Source organism: Natator depressus, chromosome 3 (genome assembly GCF_965152275.1).
Source record: "Natator depressus isolate rNatDep1 chromosome 3, rNatDep2.hap1, whole genome shotgun sequence".
Lineage (NCBI taxonomy): Eukaryota > Metazoa > Chordata > Testudines > Cheloniidae > Natator > Natator depressus.
In genome coordinates, this window is record NC_134236.1 from 86,894,122 (window position 1) to 86,913,778 (window position 19,657).

The following is a 19,657-nucleotide window of genomic DNA, read 5'->3' on the forward strand; positions in this document are numbered from 1 at the left end:
AGAGCTCTGCAGGTTCAAAGTACATTCTGACTTATAATACAATAGCTTAAATAACTGCATTAATGTAAGCAATATTTGCTGACCCACAGCTTATGAAGGAATTCTGTTAAGAGCACACAGATCCATTTTGAAACGAGATGCCTGATTTCAGTCACACAGACAATACCACAGTGTGTAGTTCAGACCCTACCCAAATTTTTACAAGGAAGATAATATTTTGGGGGAAAAGATTTCAGCAAATGTTGAGCTGTGCTGATGGGAGTTTCCTAAAGTAACCATCCCGTCACTTATACTGATAAATGTTTAAGAGCACCTGTTTACCCCACATCCTTCTTCTAGAGGCACAAACTTTAAAAAGCTGTAACAACTGGCACCCGAAGTACAGATTAAGCTAATTTTTATGGCTGGTTGAAAGGTTAACATAAAGCCGTTCCTTAAAAAAATCAGTTATAAGAGCTAGTGATTTGTCATATTACTACTATGTTTGTGTGGCGATTGAATGAAAATAAATAATGGAATGATTAAAAACACCGCATGTATTAACCTGCGCCTGGTGCATTGCAGAGCCTGTTGTGAGGCATGGAATAATATTTCAGCTCCCATAGTGGTTGATTCTGTGAACAGGTGCGGATCTTAAAAAATAGTTCTAGTCAAGTGACCATGGAAGCCATATGTTGGAACCCAGTAAAACTGTACAGCTTATAAACCTCAAAGTATGGTGGAATGCTTGAAAAATGATTATCATCGCTAGAAAAATTAGGATAAATATGAAAATCAGAGGGGAAAAACCCCATTCGGAAGATCCCCTATTCCCTATGGTGAACTGGAATTCAGTTACGTGGCTGGTTGTTGTGGCATGCAAAGCAGAGTTCTGCAGCAACTTCCAGTTTAAAGTTGGGAATTTGTATTGAATTAAAAAGGAAAATGAATAATATATCTAGTACAATAGTCTTCCATAGTCTGCCAAAGGTTGTTTTTACTGACTGGACAGTACTGCACTGCAGAATTTGTTTGGAGAAAGAGAGAGAAGCTGATAGCATTTAGCTGGGTCCTTAAGTACTCAGAAAAATGTGGAAGATGGATCAGGTTTTTGGCACCTATGTGATAGCTGAGGCTTTTGTCAGTGGAGAATGCCTGTATCTTCTCTTTCCCTGCCTCTTAATGGGCAAGGTTGCAGGTTTCTTTAAGCTACACTGGTAGAGCTGCTAGTACTCCTTGTTCCCAAACCCATTAGAGCATGGGAACTATTAGCTGCTCTATGGGTCCTTTCCCCATATCAATCTATTCACCACTGCTAAATAAGCACATTAAGGTCTAGGTTTTTATTTAAATGTCAACCCTAACTATTTCACTGGTCTTAAATTGTCATTATGTTTGAGCATTAATACGCCACTGAAATAAACAGAAGCAATACTCTGCTCTCGGAAACATTGTTTCAGGCTCACTGTGGACTTCAGAAAAATCACTAATAGCTCATTTCTGGAAGGTTCTCTATTCAATCACGGGCTAGAACCAGTTTTCCTTTAAAGTGAAGACTTAAATTCTGAAGCAGGAGCTAGACTGCCTGGAGAATTCTGTAGATGCAGAATCATGAGACTCACAGGACTTTTGCTTTAGGTCAGACTACCATCTTGTCATCTCAGTGCTGCCACCAGTCTGTTAAGATCTCTTTCCTGCTTAAGCCCTAGATCCTGCAAACACTCATGTGAGTAAATTTATGCACGTGAACAAATCCACGAAACTCAGTGGAACTGCTCACATGTGTACCTGTTTGCAAGATCAGCACCCTACAACGCTAGCACAGCAAAGCCAACACAACAATGGAAAAGTGACCTGTCTTCTGTTCCTTCGCACACCAACAACCCAATTATCAAGTAAGCTGTGAGTGCCAAATTTTCAAATATTTGTGCCAATGTAAGTGGCAGAAAGAACATCACTTGGCTTCCAGATACCAGAGTGAATTTGTAGGGCTGACAGATACAGTCTATAGATTAGGGCTGAGTACATTTGGTATATCATCATCATCAATAGTGTGAAACCCTACAATACCAAATTTAAAACCTTGTCCTGACTCTAACTACACTAAAAGTTTTATTTTGTTGAAAGAAGAGAGAGATTAATTTTCTTTGAAATAAACAGTAGGTCAGATTCACTGTTGGTGTAACACTCCAAATGTGCTAAGTTAGTGGTGAATTTGGTCCTTTGTTTCTCATGTACTACCTCACTTTTTCATCTTGTGAATTTTTACAAAAGCTTTAGTGGCTTTATGAAACTCACTTCCTTCATCCTTACTAAAGTTTATGTACTAACCATGCTTAAAGTAACCCAGCCCTCAAAAGTCCAACCATATGTAAGTTTTTCTGCAGGGCACAAGGCAATGGACAACTAGAAGTGAAGCCTGGGGAAAAATCTGCAGAAGCCAGTGAGGTACATCAGCGTAAAGAATTTTGTCACTGGCCATGCAAATGCCCCCATGTGCCAACCTGCACCCCTGGAGTGAGCCTGGTAAAGGATGGTTGTGGATGTTGTAAAATCTGTGCCAAGCAGGCCGGAGAGATCTGTAATGAAGCAGATACCTGTGACCCTCACAAAGGGCTTTACTGTGATTACTCTGCAGACAGGCCTAGGTATGAAACAGGAGTGTGTGCATGTAAGTTACTCTTTCACGTCCTATTCTTGAAACTTCAGGGGGTGATAAGCATGGCTTTTTATAGTCTGACTCAAAAGAAAAAAAAAGTCTTTTAGTTTGGGCTGCATAGTTCCTTGCCTGTAAATTACACCAATTTAGATTTCCTTACACTCACTCATTTACTGATGTGTAAATAAGTATGTTTAGGGTGTCACTGCTACATCATTTTACACATCAGTCAAAGTGGTCCATTATTTATGGATGCATTTGTGACTGGGTTGAAACAAAGCAGCCAATAAGTAGAATTTCTCACAGATAAAAGTTGTGTTTGGGTGGGAAAGGGCAGAACTCTCCTCTTACATCTGCAGAACTTCATCCATAGAAGTACTGGATGCAGTATACACTGCAGGTAATTGGAGTAGGAAAGGATGATCTCGCCTTACCATTTGGTATCCATTAACTGCATTTTATAGCTTGTAGCTGGGTTAGTAATTCTGCTCTTTACCATTTTCAGATACGATAGCAGTCGGATGTGAGCTCAATGGAGTCTATTATGTCAATGGCCAGGCCTTCCAGCCTACCCCACTTTATAAGTGTCTCTGTGTTAGTGGTGCAATTGGATGTACCCCTGTGTTCACCTCAAAGGCAGCAGCAAGTCAGTGTGTCATGGTCAAGGGCAGAAAAACGTCTGGACGTTCCAGCTGTGGCCCTGGACAACAGAAACAGCTACAATCAACGGGCTACAGATTAATGCCAGGTGTGCATGACTAGAATGGTAAACGATTTTCGTACATGGTAAATTTTTAAACTACACATTTATTTTAAAAAAAGAACAAATGGGTCAATATTCTATTTACCGACATCTTTTAGGGACCTTCTTCTCAATAGAAAATGGAGAATTCTAGATTTGGCTCCGAGAGCCTGGTTGGTTATTGACAAAATCTCAGTCATTGCAAGGGGGGCAAAAAACCAACCTCTTTCTCTATCTTGGATTCAGTCTATAAGAATACGAAGCAATTTATAATTTTCTGGCTTCTAAACTACTCAATATTATCAGGCTCAAATTATAATTGCTATTTCCTGGTTAAATCGTTTGTCCTCTGCTTCTAGGATGAGAAGGAGAATAAAATAAATCTAAGGGTAGCCCAAGGCTCAAGAACAAACCAGATTCAAGTATTGCAGATATATAGGAAGGCGCATGCAAGCAAGCGAGCCAGCCCAGGCTATAGCAAATTTATACACATGTGCTGGTGGTTAACTTCACAAAACCTGGAATTCGGTTTGGACAAGCTTCCAAGAAGTTCAAGTGCTTATGCAAGCTATCCTAAAAATGGAAACTCATCCTACATCAAAACGGTAAATTTGATACTTAGACCAGACGTGAAGGATAGCAATTCCTTTTTACAGAATTTATCCAAAGCTGGGAATAAAACCATACACAGTAGGAAAGGCACTCAGAAAAGCAACCGAGTCCAAATGAATGAACTGCACACTTTTAGAGAATGTTATTAATTTAACCGAGGAGAGACAACCATCTGGAATATCTGATACCAAATCATTTAAACCAATTAAAATGTAATAATAAACTGAAATTATAATTTTATATACCTGCACAGCAACAAGAAGTTGCTTCTTCCTAGCACCTTAATACAATAGAAATCTTAAGGTGCCTTTTCAATCATTTTTACTGAGAATGAAGAGCAACACTTCAGTGCTTGCTATGACTTCAGAAATTTGGATAAACCGTGGAACACAATGAGAAAGCACTGCAAAGCAACTGCTTCCCTAGTTGGCTCTCAGTTCACAGGGCTGAGCACTCCAACCCCATGTTTGCAGGGGATGGGAAGGATCACTGGTTGCTACACATGCTGGTACACATGCTACACATGTTGAATGCAAATAGACTAGTCAAGTTTATTTACATGTCTAGTTTCACTTTCTGGTTTTCATGTATTACCATGATGTTACAATATTTGGGTTACAAACTCCTGGTAGACATTTAAATCTAAATAAAAATTTCCTTTGATTTAAAAAATGAACTTTGTGGGTCACATGCCTATTCATCTTAGGTTTCAAACCATGATTTTATAGACCCAAGCCAACAATGAATCACTGCATAGTGATGGACTCAAAAAATTAAATTAAATTTATTGTTAACCCTCAGCATGACCATCTGAGGACCTGGATTAATAATCTATTTCTGGAGGAATTCTGTGCCAAAAAATTAAAAATTCTGCACACAATATTTTAAAATTCTGCAAAATTCTTCACATTTTATTTGTGAAAATAACACAATATAATCACGCCCATTTCAATTATTTTGGTAATTTATTTCAAAATACCTGTGAGCAATTATGTCTGTAACAGTACAGACACACAAAAATTCCCCTAGGAGTAGAGAGTTAAAGAAACCCCTATGACAACCCAGTTGTTTCTCTGCCCCCTACCCCCCTAGAGCCCAGCCAGGAGGCCAGACACTCACATCCCTCTCCTCTCAGAGCCCAGCATCGGGTGCCCCCAGCCCAGACACTCACACCTCCTACCCTCCAAAGGCCAGCTGCAGGCCCCCCCATAGCCCAGGTACTCTCAACCCCTACCCTCCTAGAGCCTAGGGATCCAGAGGGAGAAACAACCTGATACTAGGTCCCAGGCTTGCACAGAGTTTCCTGCACGCCACCTCCTTCCTTCAGGGAACGTTGGGAACTGCAGCTGCTGGGAATCCTCCAGTTCCCTCCCCCTTACCCAGCCTTGTCTTCCATTTGCGAGCTGGGCTCTGCGAGGTCCAATGGTCCCTAGTGGAGGCCAACATCTCTGCAGCCCATTTCTGTGGGGGGAAAAAGGAAATTCTGCACACACAACATTAATTTCTGCAAAATTCTGCATTGCGCAGTGGCACAGATTTGAACCTGGAAGCAAGAGCTCTTGGAAGAGAAGTACCACTTAGCACTCCCTGAATAAACTGAAGGTCTGTACTATGTGAAGGCCTTATTTATTACATCTGAAGCACCAGAGATGTACATAGCACTTTACAATACTGATTAAGATTGAGGCATGACCCAAACAAGAACAGGGAGACAACGTGGAAAGTGAGGAAGAGGGAAGGGACAAAAACAAAATGGAGTAGGAATCCTTGGTAGGAAAAATGCTCTTTTTTCCTCTCAGAGAAAACCTGAAAAATTGTTTAAAAAAAATGATGTTCTCTCCTTAACATAATATAATAATCTATAGTTTAAATTCAATTTGTGCATAGTTTGCATGAAGTCATGCAGTGGCTTGTTAGCTCTAAGATAGTTTTAATTCTTTCCTTCCTTCTGTTAATGCTGGTAGCAAATGCTGAGCTTAATTTTATTGCTTTTACTGTTCTTTCAGTTTTCCTGCTTTCCTTAAGCATTTTCTGTTTAGCTAATTCCTAAACGAAAACAGTATCTATATCATACGTAGAAAATGTACTACATATGAGCAACTATGTAACCTCCCTTTATTTATTGCAGATCTGTGCCAGGCTTTTAATCTGCTTCCTGCACTGAGATCTTTAACCTGCTGTCTACCTTCCAGGTACCCTCATAATTCTGCCCTACCCTCTTAACTACATGTGCAGATTTCAAACCCTATGAGCCCTTCTTGAGTATTTCACCAAGATTTGCCACAGTGATTTTAAAATCTTATTTTATACCTTTACTTATTTGCACTCCTATTAGGTAGGGGATTCGATTTATTAGCATCAGATATTTAGAAATGACTGGAAAAAAATCATTCCTGACATTAAAAAAAAAAAGTTACATATCAAAAGATTTACATAGGTTCATATAACTTTTCACAGCTACACTTGGTCTGCAGTTTAAGAAGTTTTTAAAATGTGTTCTTCACTACTCTGGATGTTTCATAACAGTTCTTCAGAAGGGATTTTGGGTTCCCATAATATTAATCTGGAGGGTCATAGAACATACAGTCACGCTGAGATTTTCAAAGCCATCTCAGAGATTTGGATGTCAAATTCCAATTTGAATGGAAACTGGTGTCCAAATTTCTTAGGCAGCTTTGCACATCTCAGCCTCAGCCTTTTAGATCTACCTACGAGAGAAACCACATGAACAGAAATCAAATGCTAATTGCTTTCAATTAATGCTACTTTAGACACAGAACTTTTAAAAATAGCCTATCTTGCTGTGTTGCAACATATAATATATTGCTCTGTCTCTCAGTTTACAGAAGTCTACCACTTGTTTTGAAGGAGAAGTGCTTAGTACAGGCAACTTCTTGGACACCTTGTTCCAGAACCTGTGGCATAGGTATATCCAACAGGGTGACCAATGAAAACAGTAAATGTGAAATGAGAAAAGAAGAGAGGTTGTGTTTCATTCAACCTTGTCAGACCAATATATTGAAGACTATAAAGGTAAACTGTGGTGCAAAATGGCTTTCCATTATCTCCGATATGTGAGCCTTCCTGAAATACAAGATTGATCTTGTCTTTATCATGTAGCAGTGAACTACAGAAGTATAATTTTAAAGAAAGCCACAAATCTGAGGATTATTATGGTAGCCTGCTGTTTTATTACTTTAAAAAAATAAATCTCAGTCTCTGACTGGTACAAAGAAAAGTAAGACAGCTTTAAAAAAAAGTAGTGTTTCAAATGCTATCGCTATTTAAATGCATAAGAACCTTTGTTGTTTGTTCTGTTGGTTTTTTTCATGTGAAGTTTCAAGCTTTGTTTTGTTTTACATTTAAGATTCCAAAAGGAAAAACATGTCAGCCAACATTCCAGCCTTCCAAAGCAGAGAAGCTAGCCTTTTCTGGATGCTCAAGCACAAAAAGCTACAAACCTACTTTCTGTGGTGTGTGTCTGGACAAGAGATGTTGCATACCTAACAAATCCAAAATGATCATTGTACAGTTTGACTGCCCCAAAGAAGGCTCCTTTAAGTGGAAGATGATGTGGATCACATCTTGTGTTTGTCAGAGGATTTGTAGTGATCCAGGAGATATATTTTCTGGACTCAAGTTATTATAACTTACAACATGGACAGCAGTGTATCATCAGGATGGCAGCATGCTCATAGTTTGAAGAGTTAGCTAAAGAGAAGACCCTTCCACTGAAACCAAACTTGTTGGCATTCTTCTGTTAAATACCCTGAGAACATGGTTTAAGAACAACATCTATGTATGTAAAACAAGACACTCAAAACACGTAAGAATTAAATTGTTTGAAACGTGAGTATACCTTTGAGGTACAAGTCTAGCTAACATAGGGACAGTCATGGAGGGAAAACTTTTGTAATTTAAAAAAATCTACAGGAATGCAGGGGTGAGTTTGCTCCATATAGACACAAAAAACTCCTAGAAATAGGTGTCTTCCCTCATCTTCAACAAACATGCAAGTTTAAATTAATTAAACATCCAAGTAACTTAGTAGAAAAAGGAATCTTAACTTTTTTTGCTATAACATCTGATCTATCATTCTTGATCCACAAGACAGATATTCTTACAGCTACACTGACACAGCATTAGAAAAAAAAGATTGATCTTTTGTGAGTTAGAAAAAAACATTACATATTGTAGCATACAACTACAAATAAATTTTAAGCTCAGTTTGGTTTGTTCACCAATTCTTATATTTTACATTTCTCCAAATGCAGTGAATAAGAAACATTATATTTGCACAAGTACAAATGAAAACATATTTGTCAAGACGTAGGTTAATTCACTTCATCCCCAGTGAACCATTTTTCTAGGTTTTAATTTTAAAATGTATACAATTTGCCATTTCTTTATTTTCCCCCACTCATGACATGCAAACAAAAACAAAAACACTACGTATACAATGAAAAGTAACCTACTGATCTTATACTGGTCCCACCTTCATTTCTGTTCTCTCTCCATGCTATTTTGTATCTTATTTAACCTAGACTGCAAGATCCTTGGGGTAGGGACCATGGGTGAAGTCCTGGCCTCATTGAAGTCTATGGCAAAACTCCCCGTGACTTCAGTGGGGATAGGATTTTACCCTATGTTTTTTGTCATAAAGTGCCAAGCACATTTATAGTGTTCTATAGGTAAGTTGTTTCACCGGAGTGACTTTCAAAATGCTTTCAACCTAATAAGAATTGCCTCTACAAATATTTGTCTTGTGTATTTCTGGCCTCATACATTGAAAATTAGAACTAATACTATTGTGTCTGGTCATACCGCCACCGAAGCGCTCTTGAAAGAAACGTGTAATTAAAAAAAAATGTCATTTTATGGGTCCATTTGTAGTGGCTTAATGCAGTTTTAAGACAAGAGAGTCAGGTTGGCAGACAAATTCTGAACATCTGTATATTTTCTTCTGCAAAAACATAGGAGTTGTTATTAAGACAACTGTTTATAAATATAATCTGATCATAATATAAAAATCTCTTTAATTTAAAATATGCTTCTATTTTAATTAGGTTCTTTTAAAATATAATCTTCATTCTCCAAACAATCCATATCATATGTACGTATGATCACAGCTATTGGATAAAGAGGCAACATACTATGCTAGCCTCTTATCCTCATCAGTACATAAACCAACATTAGTGCAACCTACAGTTCATGAAAGGTGAATCATTATACAATATATTAGTATTGTACTTGATGCAATCGTTTTCCCAAATTATTCTTGATATTGCCAGTTTTGATATCAACTTGGAAAATTTTAGTTCAATTACATCTAAATACAATGACGAAGCAACACTAAGTTGTGAATAGTGACACACATCTTAGACCGTCATTTTGGAAATAAATTTTCTAGGATATTCGGAACTTCAGAAACAAGACTCACCAGATGCCTCCTTTCATTGCAGAAAAGGGAATGTAGGATTTCACTTCCCTCGTGTATCTTATACCAAAGGGGACTCTTTTCTCCAAAGCAGGGATCAATTTAATTTAGCTTAAGTTGGTCTAAGGAGTTCACCAACTCCATTTTGGCCTGTTATAATTCCTCCCCTCTCTCCTCCTGGCAGACGTCATCACTATTTACTCCGCTAGCGTGCAATATATGCTGGTCCCTTTTCCACAGGCTGAGCACTTGATACAACACTCCCGGCCAGCCTGGAGAGTGACAGTACCAGGATCCCTGTGGAATAATTAGTCCTAGGTGCTTCACAAACCATCCAGTTAGCTTAGGCGGTTCGCTGTTCTCCAAATAACAGCAATTCTTCCTCTGTTACGTAGCTATCTTCAGTCTTGAGGGATCTGTTCTAGGTGCACCTTTAGTGGCATCTAGCTGGTTATACTCCTCTATTAGGTCTGACAAGGATGATATGGCTTCGGAGAAGCAGCTTTGCTCCATCCCATCAACGCGCAAGTAATGGTGAAGGTGAGCCTGTAAGAATATACACAGATTAACTATATCCTTTTCTGTGCACCAGGAGTCAGATTAATCTAGCTCAATATACATTATTGTTTAGCCTGCCTTGAAAGGGGACAACAAGCACTATCATGAATAGATTGAAAGACTGTCTGGATTCACTATATCCTTTGCTGAAATGCTACTTAGCAACTTCCTGCTGCAATACTCTGGGGCATGCCCACACTACAGCTACGACGACGACACCACTACAGTGCCATAGCTGTGCTGCTGTAGACTTTTCCCCCATCGATGGGAGGGGTTTTTCCATTGGGGTAGTTAAGCCACCTGTCCGAGAGGTGGTAGCTAGGTTGATGGAAGAATTCTTCTGTTGACCTAGCTGCATCTGTACCGGGGGTTAGGTCAACGTAGCGACAGCGCTCAGGGCATGAATTTTTTCCACAGCCCTGAGTGATGTAGCTCGGTTGATCTAATTCTCTTTGGGTGAGTAGGGAGGGGATCTTGAACGATACCGCCAGCCAGATCAGTCACATACCTCATCCTCCATCCTGGCTTACTCTAAATAAAGGCCATGAAGACTTTTCCTTTGTGAAACGATTCCCCAGTACGTAGTTAAGAATCTTAGGCTGTGTCTACACTGCACTGCAGTGTGGACTGTTGGGGGTGTGAACTGCAGAACATACCAGAGAGTTGCACACACGAAGAGTTGTGTGGATGTTGCTGGCATGAACTTAAGAAGTATCTAGTTCACGTTAACATAGTCCCAACAGAGAACACAAACTAGTTTGGCCAGCAGCATCCATATGGGGCAGTTAGTGCAAAAACACTTTGGTACACTTTGCAATTCACGCCCCAATATGCCGCACTATGGCACAGTGTAGGCAAGCCCTTAGTGTCACTTCTGACCAAGCCCTGTATATTGAAAGCCACGTGCCAGTTGCGGTTCAAGTGTTTTTTCCAGTGTCGCAAGTTATCAAGGTAGTAATGGAATGAAGGCAATAAATGCTTTATTATTGTAATTCCTGATTAGCAGAGTTTACAGCAGAGCTTCTCAACTATTTGCCACTTGTTCAGAATGCAGCAGCATTTTTACTCCTTGGTTTGACTGACTGTTGGCTGCTTCTGAAGTGGCAAGTGGTTCACAACACTATTATTTTCAAAAGTCTTTAAGGGCCTAAATCCTGGCTACTTTAGAGACCGCATCTTGAACCTTGGGCAAAGCCCTCATCCCTCCTCCAGCCCATTTGTGACAGGCAAAAGGGCCACAGCACATAAAGAAGCCCTAATAACCCTGGTTCTGTCTGGGAAAGGCGGCCTCCCATGACTTCCCTTGAAAGTTTTGGTGTAGTCTGGGGGTGGGTGGAGCAGTGCTGTATGCTGCAGAAATTCTGGGCAGCGCAGCAGTCCATAGGATAATCTGGGGAAGCTGCTGTAATTTAGACAAGTCCTCAGGGCTGCCTACATTACGCTGAGGGCCTCTCTGGCCCTTGGAGAAGCCCAGGATTGGGAGCGCACAATGACGACTCCCCCAGGCTAGAAAGTCAGTGCTTATGTTTATCTACCACCAACCTTTAGAGGGCCCATCAAAGCAGGCAGGCAGGCAATTGTGGTGGGCTGCGGTGTCTGGAATTCACTGACATTAGTGTTTAGCCTAGACTACACTTAAAATGTAGCTAACTACAACCTAGCTACCTCGCTCAGGTATGTGAAAAATTCAAACCCGGAGCGCCATTGTTAAGCTGATTTAACTCCCCGGTGTAAATGCAACTACATCCATATAGCTGCTTGGGCACTGGAAGGTGGATCATTTATATTAACAGAAAACCTCCTTCAGTCCACATAGGAAGCATCAACAGCTCTAGCACCTATAGTGTAGGCATGCCCTAAAGTTAATCTTCCCACTTTTTAGGTTCCCTTTAAAAACTCTGAACTTCCAATAATGTTTTAGAACAGTGGTTCTCAGCCAGGGGTACACGTATCCCTGGGGTGTGCAGAGGTCTTCCAGGGGGGTGCATCAACTCATCTAGATATTTGCTGGTTTTACAACAGGCTACATAAAAAGCACTAGTGAAGTCAGCAAAAACTAAAATTTCATACAGACAACGACTTGTTTATACTGCTCTATACACTGAAATGTAAGTACAATATATTCCGACTGATTTATTTTATAATTATATGGTAAAAATGAGAAAGTAAACATTTTTTCAGTAAGTGTGCTGTGACACACTTGTATTTTTATGTCTGGTTTTGTAAGCAAGTAGTTTTTAAGCGAGGTGTAACTTGGGGGTACACAAGACAAGTCAGATTCCTGAAAGGGGCACAGTAGTCTGGAAAGGTTGAGAGCCACTGTTTTAGAATATCCTGTTAACCCAAGAAAAGACTGAAAGGAAAAGAAACCTATATTAGGTTATCTGCCCAACTTAGTTTTAGTTAACTTAAGCACCACCTGCATTTTAGCTAAGGCTGTATGTTTGCCACAGCCATGACTTTCATGACAAAACTGAAGTCTCAGTCTGTGTTACATGACAGCTTCATTGGATTTTACAAGTTTGATACAGTGAGTTAGAGTACTGGTGTTAAAAACTTAAAGGTTTTTAAACAATTTTTGTTGCTCAATAGCACAGGACTTATAATGACAAACATTAAAAAAACCCCAACCTATGAGCTATAACTTAGTAAATGTTTCTATCTTTTGCTTTGACAAAGCTGCAGCTTTTCCAGTTCCTTTGCCATGACAAACAGCCAGGCTTAATTAAAGTGTTTTTAGATATATTTAGAAGTGCTACACCTTTGTAGCATGCTCTCAGCTATACCGGTGGGGTGCAATTCAGACAGATGTGTTATCAAGACACTCATTCTGTTGGTAGAGGAATATTAATAAAAAAAAAAAAAAGGTAACGCATTGTTATCAGAAAAGGTAGGTTCCCAGTACTGCTTTGCATTCGGAGTGCAAAGTCTATTGTATCTATATTAAAGCAATATCTTGTTACAGCTTGCACTGAAATTTGCTTTTCTCCTCCACTTCTCAAAAAAATAAAATCTTAGAAGAGACTACTGCTACTTTAAAGTACACTGGGATGTTATGCTGCTTTTCATCGTACCTTTTTCTTGTAGAGCTTCATGAATCTGTCTTTGAGCTCTGTAAAGGTTGGTTTCACACAAGTATTGTTTGCTAATGCCAACAGTGAGTGAGAATGGCCCACAGGAGGTACTGAACATAAGCCAGTTTTCCAGCCTTCTTGATTCCATGAGACAAAATGAAGGGAAGGCTTCAACCTGCAATATATACATTCATAGCTAAAATAAGCAAGCAAGCAAAGAGGTACAGTACATTGCACAGTGTTAACAGTTCTGTTTACTTTGCTAAAACAAGAAATCTCAAGGGTACCTGCATATAAAATTTCAGGAAGAAAAAAGCCATTATAATTAGCATTTGGCATAACTCTTAGATTTTATAACGTGGAATTAGCATCTTAATTAATGTAACCTTAAAAACCACAGGAGAACACTAATTTTAATAATAATCTGTGAGTTTATTTTATATTTCAGTATTAAATAGAAAGCTACCTTCATGGGACTTGTATCATAAGGCACTTCACTCAGTTTGTTTTCCATAAAAAAGGGGAAGCCTACCGGCAGCCAAAACTAGTCAGACACAGTGTAATACAATAGACACCATAGACAGCATATTCTTAAGTTTGTTGACATATCATATAGGCTATTCGCTGGTGCTGGAAGAAAGGACAGTTACTTATCTCCCAGTAACAGTGGTTCTTCAAGACGTGTTGTCCACATGGATTACACTCTTGGGGCACATGCACAAGATTGGATTCCTTTGTCTTGGGGCTGCCCCTGTGCCTTAGATGTCCTTGCACCTCAGCACCCGAGGGCATAAAGGGCAGAGCAAGCCCAACCATTCTTCAGTTGTTTTGTCAATAACGAATCTCAGAGGAGGACTCTGTAGTAGAAGGGAAGGAGGACGGCTCCTGAAGTCCATGTGGATAACACATCTCGAAGAACCACAGTTGCTGTAAGGTAAAAAGTAACCACTCTTCCTTCAGTGATTGTCCGCATAGATTTCATTCTTGGTGATTGTTTCCTTGAAGATGGGTACTGGAGTCCTACTTGAAAATGACAGCCCTACTAAAATGGGCATCTGATCTGGAAGCCTCTACAATGAATAGTGACTTGTGAATGAGTTGACTGAGCTCCAGGAGGCTGCCTTACGTATTTTCAGTAAGGAACATTCATCAATCTGGTAGCAGAGGCTGACTGAACTCTAGCAGAATGAGTTCTAATATAGCTAGCTGGGTCTAACTTGGATCGCTTGTACCATGTTTTTATATAGCTGAAGACCCATTTTGATAAGCTGTGAGGATACTGCCTGACCTTTAACCTTCTCAGTAGGGTTGGCAGAATTCAATGTTTTTAAAAATAACTTTGACAGATATTGATATTTATTTTCAAGCATTTTTTATATTTAGTGATTTAAATTATCACAGTTGTACAAAATTATGGGTTTGAAGCATTTTAAAATTTTTATCGCACAATTGTTGTAAATTATGGAGGAGTTCAGATTTAATGACAGTAGCCGATGAGATTGGAAAAAAAAAGTTAAAGCTTTATAACTGCTAAAACCCAAATTGTCACTATCACATGTCAAAATATACAAAGTAAATATCCTTAAATCAAACTCTAAGAAGTTTTCAAGCATCATTTGTCTTACTTTGCCTACCTGTAAATTTTGATTATTACTAGGGCTGTCAATTAATCACAGTTAACTCACACAATTAACTCAAAAAAATTAATCACGATTAAAAAAATTAACTGATTCATCACAGTTTTTAATCACACTGTTAAACTGAAAATTATAAATATTTGTGCATGTTTTTCTACATTTTCAAATATATTTGAAAACGCCCCTTCATGCTTCCGCCGCCATTCCAGAGGACATGATTCCATGCTGATGACGCTTGTTAAAAAAATGTGTTAATTAAATTTGTGACTGAACTCCTTGGGGGAGAATTGTATGTCCCCTGCTCTGTTTTACACCTGCATTCTGCCATATATTTCATGTAATATCAGTCTCAAATGATGACCCAGCACACTTGTTTTAAGACTACTTTCACTGCAGATTTGACAAAACACAAAGAAGGTACCAGTGAGAAATTTCTACAGCACTCAACCCATGTTTTAAGAATCTGAAGTGCCTTCCAAAATCTGAGCGGGACAAGGTGTGGAGCATGCCATCAGAAGTCTTAAAAGAGTAACCCTACAACGCAAAAACTACAGAACCAGAACCACCAAAAAATAAAATCAACCTGCTGTTGGTGGCATCTGACTCTGATGATGAAAATGAATGTGTGTCAGTCCACACTGCTTTGGATTGTTATTGAGTAGAACCTGTCAACAGCATGGAAGCAAGTCCTCTGGAATGTTGGCCAAAGCATGAAGGGGCATATGAATGTTTAGCATATCTGGCACGTAAATACTGTGCAATGCCGGCTACAAAAGTGCCATGCCAATGCCTGTTCTCACTTTCAGGTGACACTGTAAATAAGAAGCGGGCAGCATTATCTCCTGTAAATGTAAACAAATTTATTTGTCTTAGCGATTGGCTGAACAAGAAGTAGGAATGAGTGAACTTGTAGGCTCTAAAATTTTACCCAGTTTTGTTTTGAGTGCAGTTATGTAACAAAACAAATCTACATTTATAAGTTGCACTTCACGATAAAGAGATTGCACTACAGTACTTGTATGAGGGAACTGAAAAATACTATTTCTTTTGTTTATCTTTTTACAGTGCAAATATTTTAATGAAAAATAATGATATAAAGTGAGCACTGTACACTTCATATACTGTGTTGTAACTGAAATCAATATATTTGAAATTGTAGAAAAACATCAAAATATTTATAATAAATTTGTATTGGTAGTCTATTATTAATAGGGCAATTAAAAGGGTGAATAATAATGATTAATATTTTAATCTTGCGATTACTTTTTAAAATCGTTTGACAGCCCTAATAATTACCAATAGAAATATTTTTCATCTGGTTGTGCATGTACGGTGAAATCAATGTTTACCTACATTTATCAATAAAAAAAATGAATCCTTCCAAGCCTATCATCAAAGATCACTAGGTGTGCTTCTGAATGATTTTGTCATGTTAAGGTAATATTACAATGCCTTTATTACATCAAGTGTATGAAGTTTAGCTTCCCCTGGAGTTGAGTGAGGCTTAGGGGGGAAAACTGGGAGATGAACTGAACCATTCTCTCACCAAACATCTTTATGACAGGTGTATGATAAGAATGGTGGAGGTTTTTGATAGTATGCAGATAACTATTTGGTAATCACTTGATCATAACCACAAATTGATTTGGCTTGGAAAGGGTCCAATGATGCTTACAAAGGGTCACTACTTACAGAGCTTAACAAATGTCATTAGGAAGCACAGAATAGTATTTTTAAGCTCTTTCACTTATTTTCTGTTGGTCAGTAACATTTCCTCTCTCAAGTGCCTATAACTAAACTTTTCTCTTTTTGCTGAATTTATTGTTGAAATTTTTTGTATGAATAGGGATATCACTGTGAGCATTTGACAACAGCTTCTGTAATAAGTATTGTGCACAAACAAGCTAAAACAATAGATCAAACCTTTCAATGTTTCTGCGAAGGTCTGAAACCTGTACATTTCCTCGAACCAGAAGTGCACAGGCAAGGTACAAGCTATGCTTTGGGTCTGCTTGAATCAACTGGTGATCTTTACTGAAAGCATCTGAAAACATTTGATCCAACCTAAATTAAGAAAAAAAGGTTGTTACCTACTTTTATTAAGCATGTTGAAGTTCTTCACTAATCCTATAGCTTGTAATTTAAGAACAACTGAAATTCATCCACTTCCTTGTTATTTTAAAGTATAAATTAGACAGTCAAAAAGAATATTCAAACAATAGCACAAGCTGGATGAACTATTTCAACTTATATCTTCTTATGCCCACATATTATTTGCTTTTCTTGGCTCTCTTTTCTTTGAGCACTTTAGCATATAAGTTACACCAAGGTCAGAAATAGTGGATAAAGGGGAGTAAGGTACATGCCAGTAACTTGTGTTGAGTATACCAGTCGTGTCCAAGAGTTGATGCAACCTGAACCCACTGAACCACACTTCATCTTTATTTCTTAAGGAGTTGTTTGGCACTTTTGGGAAAAATTTCCTTTTTTTTTTTCAAGTTCAAATTGGATTGGCTTATGTGATCTGTGGAAGGAGAGCCATGGTTGAACAGATCTTTTAGGGCCCAAAGTGGTAAAGCTCCTCTACCGTAGGATCTGGAAAGTTCATAAAGGGGTGGAGTCTTGGGAAGAAAGGTACAATTATACCTGGGCATAATATCGAGAAGTAGATGGTGGAAAGAAAGTTTAAAGCTTTATGCCTGGAAAGTTAAGTTTTTAAATGTAGATAAAAGACTCCACTTTCACAAGTCACCTTCATGCCTTCTTTCAGTCCCCGGTATACTCCTTTAAGCTGCCCTTCCATGTGCCCGAGGTATACAATTTGTCCCCACTCTGCGTCCTCTACCACTTACCTCACCCAGAATCTCTCTATTAAAAGAGCTGAGAACATAATGCTACCCTGCATGTGTCCCCCATTCCCTACCAACATAGGTACATCTCCCAGTTCCCTGCATCCTGCTCCATACCCCATCCTGGAATATCATCACTGCATTTCCCCTTAACCTTCCACCCTCCCCTTTACCTGCACAGGGACCCTCACCAGCACTGCACCACCCTCTATCACTGCTCTAATGGTGAGATTCAATTCCTTGGTGGGAGGTAGAAACACCCCATCACCAAGCTCTTAATATAATACATCTTTGCAGTCCCCTCACTGATTTTCAAAGAGCCCACTAAAAAGGCACTTCTCTGAAAAGCTAACAAAACATATTTTGAGTTTGTAAGCCAAGCCATAGTGGAGATTGAGCTTAAATAAAACACTATTAAGAACATTTTTAAGGTGAATATCAGGGCAATTTTGGAAATACCACAGTACTTTTAAATTTCTTTTATTTTTTCCCACAGGCTTCCAAAGAAATTTTTATCCTGGGGTTAGATATAGAATATGCAGTTTTCTTTTTGTGGATGTTAGAAGAGTTAAAAATGGGGTTTAAACCAGACCTCAGCTATGGCATAGCCTCCCACCATAACAGTCTGTTTCGCCTACCTTCTAGAAGGTACATTAACATCAGCCAACGTATACAGAGGAGTCAAGCTGGAAACCAGGTAATGAAGTCGAGGAAAGGGAACCAAATTCATGCTGATTTCATTAAGATCCATATTAAGGGAACCTTCAAACCTGGCAGAGCTAAAAGTTTAATAGTACTATTATAAAACCAAAATCATTTACTTACAAAAAGTTATGTAGAAGCTTGATATGTTACTGTTATATCCATAATTTTTTCCAGTTGTTCCCTATAACAGAGAACATCATGGAGATGAAATATAATGCTTGCAGTGTTGTTGAAGCCATGATGGTCCCATGATATGAGAGACACAAGGCGATTTATTTTATTGGACCAACTTCTGTTGGTGAAAGTTCAGCTTTCGAGCACCACCAAGGCAATATGTTCCATCTTGTACTTAGCTGTGACACTCTAATTACCTTTCCAAGACCTGAAGACGACCTCCATGGAGTTTGAAAGCTTGTCTCTTTCACCAACAGAAGCTGGTCTAATAAAAGATATTACCTCACCCACTTGTCTCTCTCATGAAGTATAATGTCATTTTACCAACTGCAGAATTGGTGATTCAATCACTATCGTGAGAGTTACTGGTTTTTCATACATTTGTACCAATATCCTTCGTGTCTTTTAAAAAAAAGCACTGAACATTAACACTAAGCACCACTGTTTACTGGTTAAGGTACTGCTCTACGGTGAGGCGGTGTTTGGCTGAAGATAAGCCTGAGGTGTGATAACTCCCTTAGTAACTAGACATTTCAGGGTTACTACTGCAGATCATTTCCCATAATTGGGAATAGGGATTAGGCAGTAAGGGCTGCTATACTACTAAACACAATGGGGGGTTAACAGTTAGCTATGGTCATTAACTGGAATAAAGAGAATTGGCTAGCAGGAACATGTACAAAAAGTCTTTTAACCTCTCGGTTTAACACAGAGTCAGTGTATGACTGTATAAAGCTTCAGATCATCTATATCTATACATGTGCAAGAATCTTTCCACCAATTCATTTCAACCAAAAGAACTGCATTATGCAAATAAACAGACGACGACAAGAATGGAGAGAAGAGAGGAGGAGTTATGCTTCCATCCCACTGAGTGTACTGCACTGATAACAGAGCAGCCACAAAAGGAGAAAAAAAGAGGAAAAAAAAGCAGAAAAAAATGGATGCCACAATCCTGATGTCACAATCCTAAACAAAATGTTCACAGGGTAGCAGCAGGTGGCGGGAGACGGAAGGCCAGAGACATGGAATGCTCACAGGATGAAAGAGTCAAGAAACCTGGAAACACTAGACAAAAAGTTTACATGGTTAAAAAAAAAAAAGTGAGAAGTAATCATTAGACATCAGTTTTAGTAACCAAACCTATTTTAATAATGATTTTGCATAAATTCACACATCTTTTGAACCAATCAGTTACAAAAAGTAGAGCAGTACTCTTAAAGCATAAGTC

The 19,657-nt window shown here is 38.8% G+C and overlaps 2 protein-coding genes across 4 annotated transcripts in view; one reads left to right on the forward strand and one right to left on the reverse strand.

Annotated features, from left to right (window-relative positions):
* CCN6 (cellular communication network factor 6) overlaps positions 1–8,999 on the forward strand; it is a 66,003-nt gene extending 57,004 nt beyond the window's left edge. The window contains exons 2-6 of one of the 3 annotated variants that reach the window (XR_012638815.1): positions 2,356–2,650; positions 3,144–3,386; positions 6,121–6,184; positions 6,832–7,025; positions 7,360–7,494. Coding sequence is in view for 2 of the 3 variants with exons in the window: in XM_074948262.1 (XP_074804363.1) it covers positions 2,356–2,650; positions 3,144–3,386; positions 6,832–7,025; positions 7,360–7,641 (1,014 nt within the window). In the remaining variant the exon portion in view is untranslated. Of the gene's footprint in view, positions 1–2,355; positions 2,651–3,143; positions 3,387–6,120; positions 6,185–6,831; positions 7,026–7,359 lie in introns of all 3 variants that reach the window. The other 2 variants (XM_074948263.1, XM_074948262.1) reach the window with 2 other exon arrangements.
* TUBE1 (tubulin epsilon 1) overlaps positions 5,834–19,657 on the reverse strand; it is a 29,933-nt gene continuing 16,109 nt past the window's right edge. Inside the window, exons 9-12 of the mRNA XM_074948261.1 lie at positions 18,186–18,326; positions 16,622–16,762; positions 13,062–13,236; positions 5,834–9,975 (exon numbers count right to left, since the gene is read on the reverse strand). Coding sequence (XP_074804362.1) covers positions 9,817–9,975; positions 13,062–13,236; positions 16,622–16,762; positions 18,186–18,326 — 616 coding nt within the window. The 3' untranslated portion in view covers positions 5,834–9,816. The remainder of the gene's footprint in view (positions 9,976–13,061; positions 13,237–16,621; positions 16,763–18,185; positions 18,327–19,657) is intronic.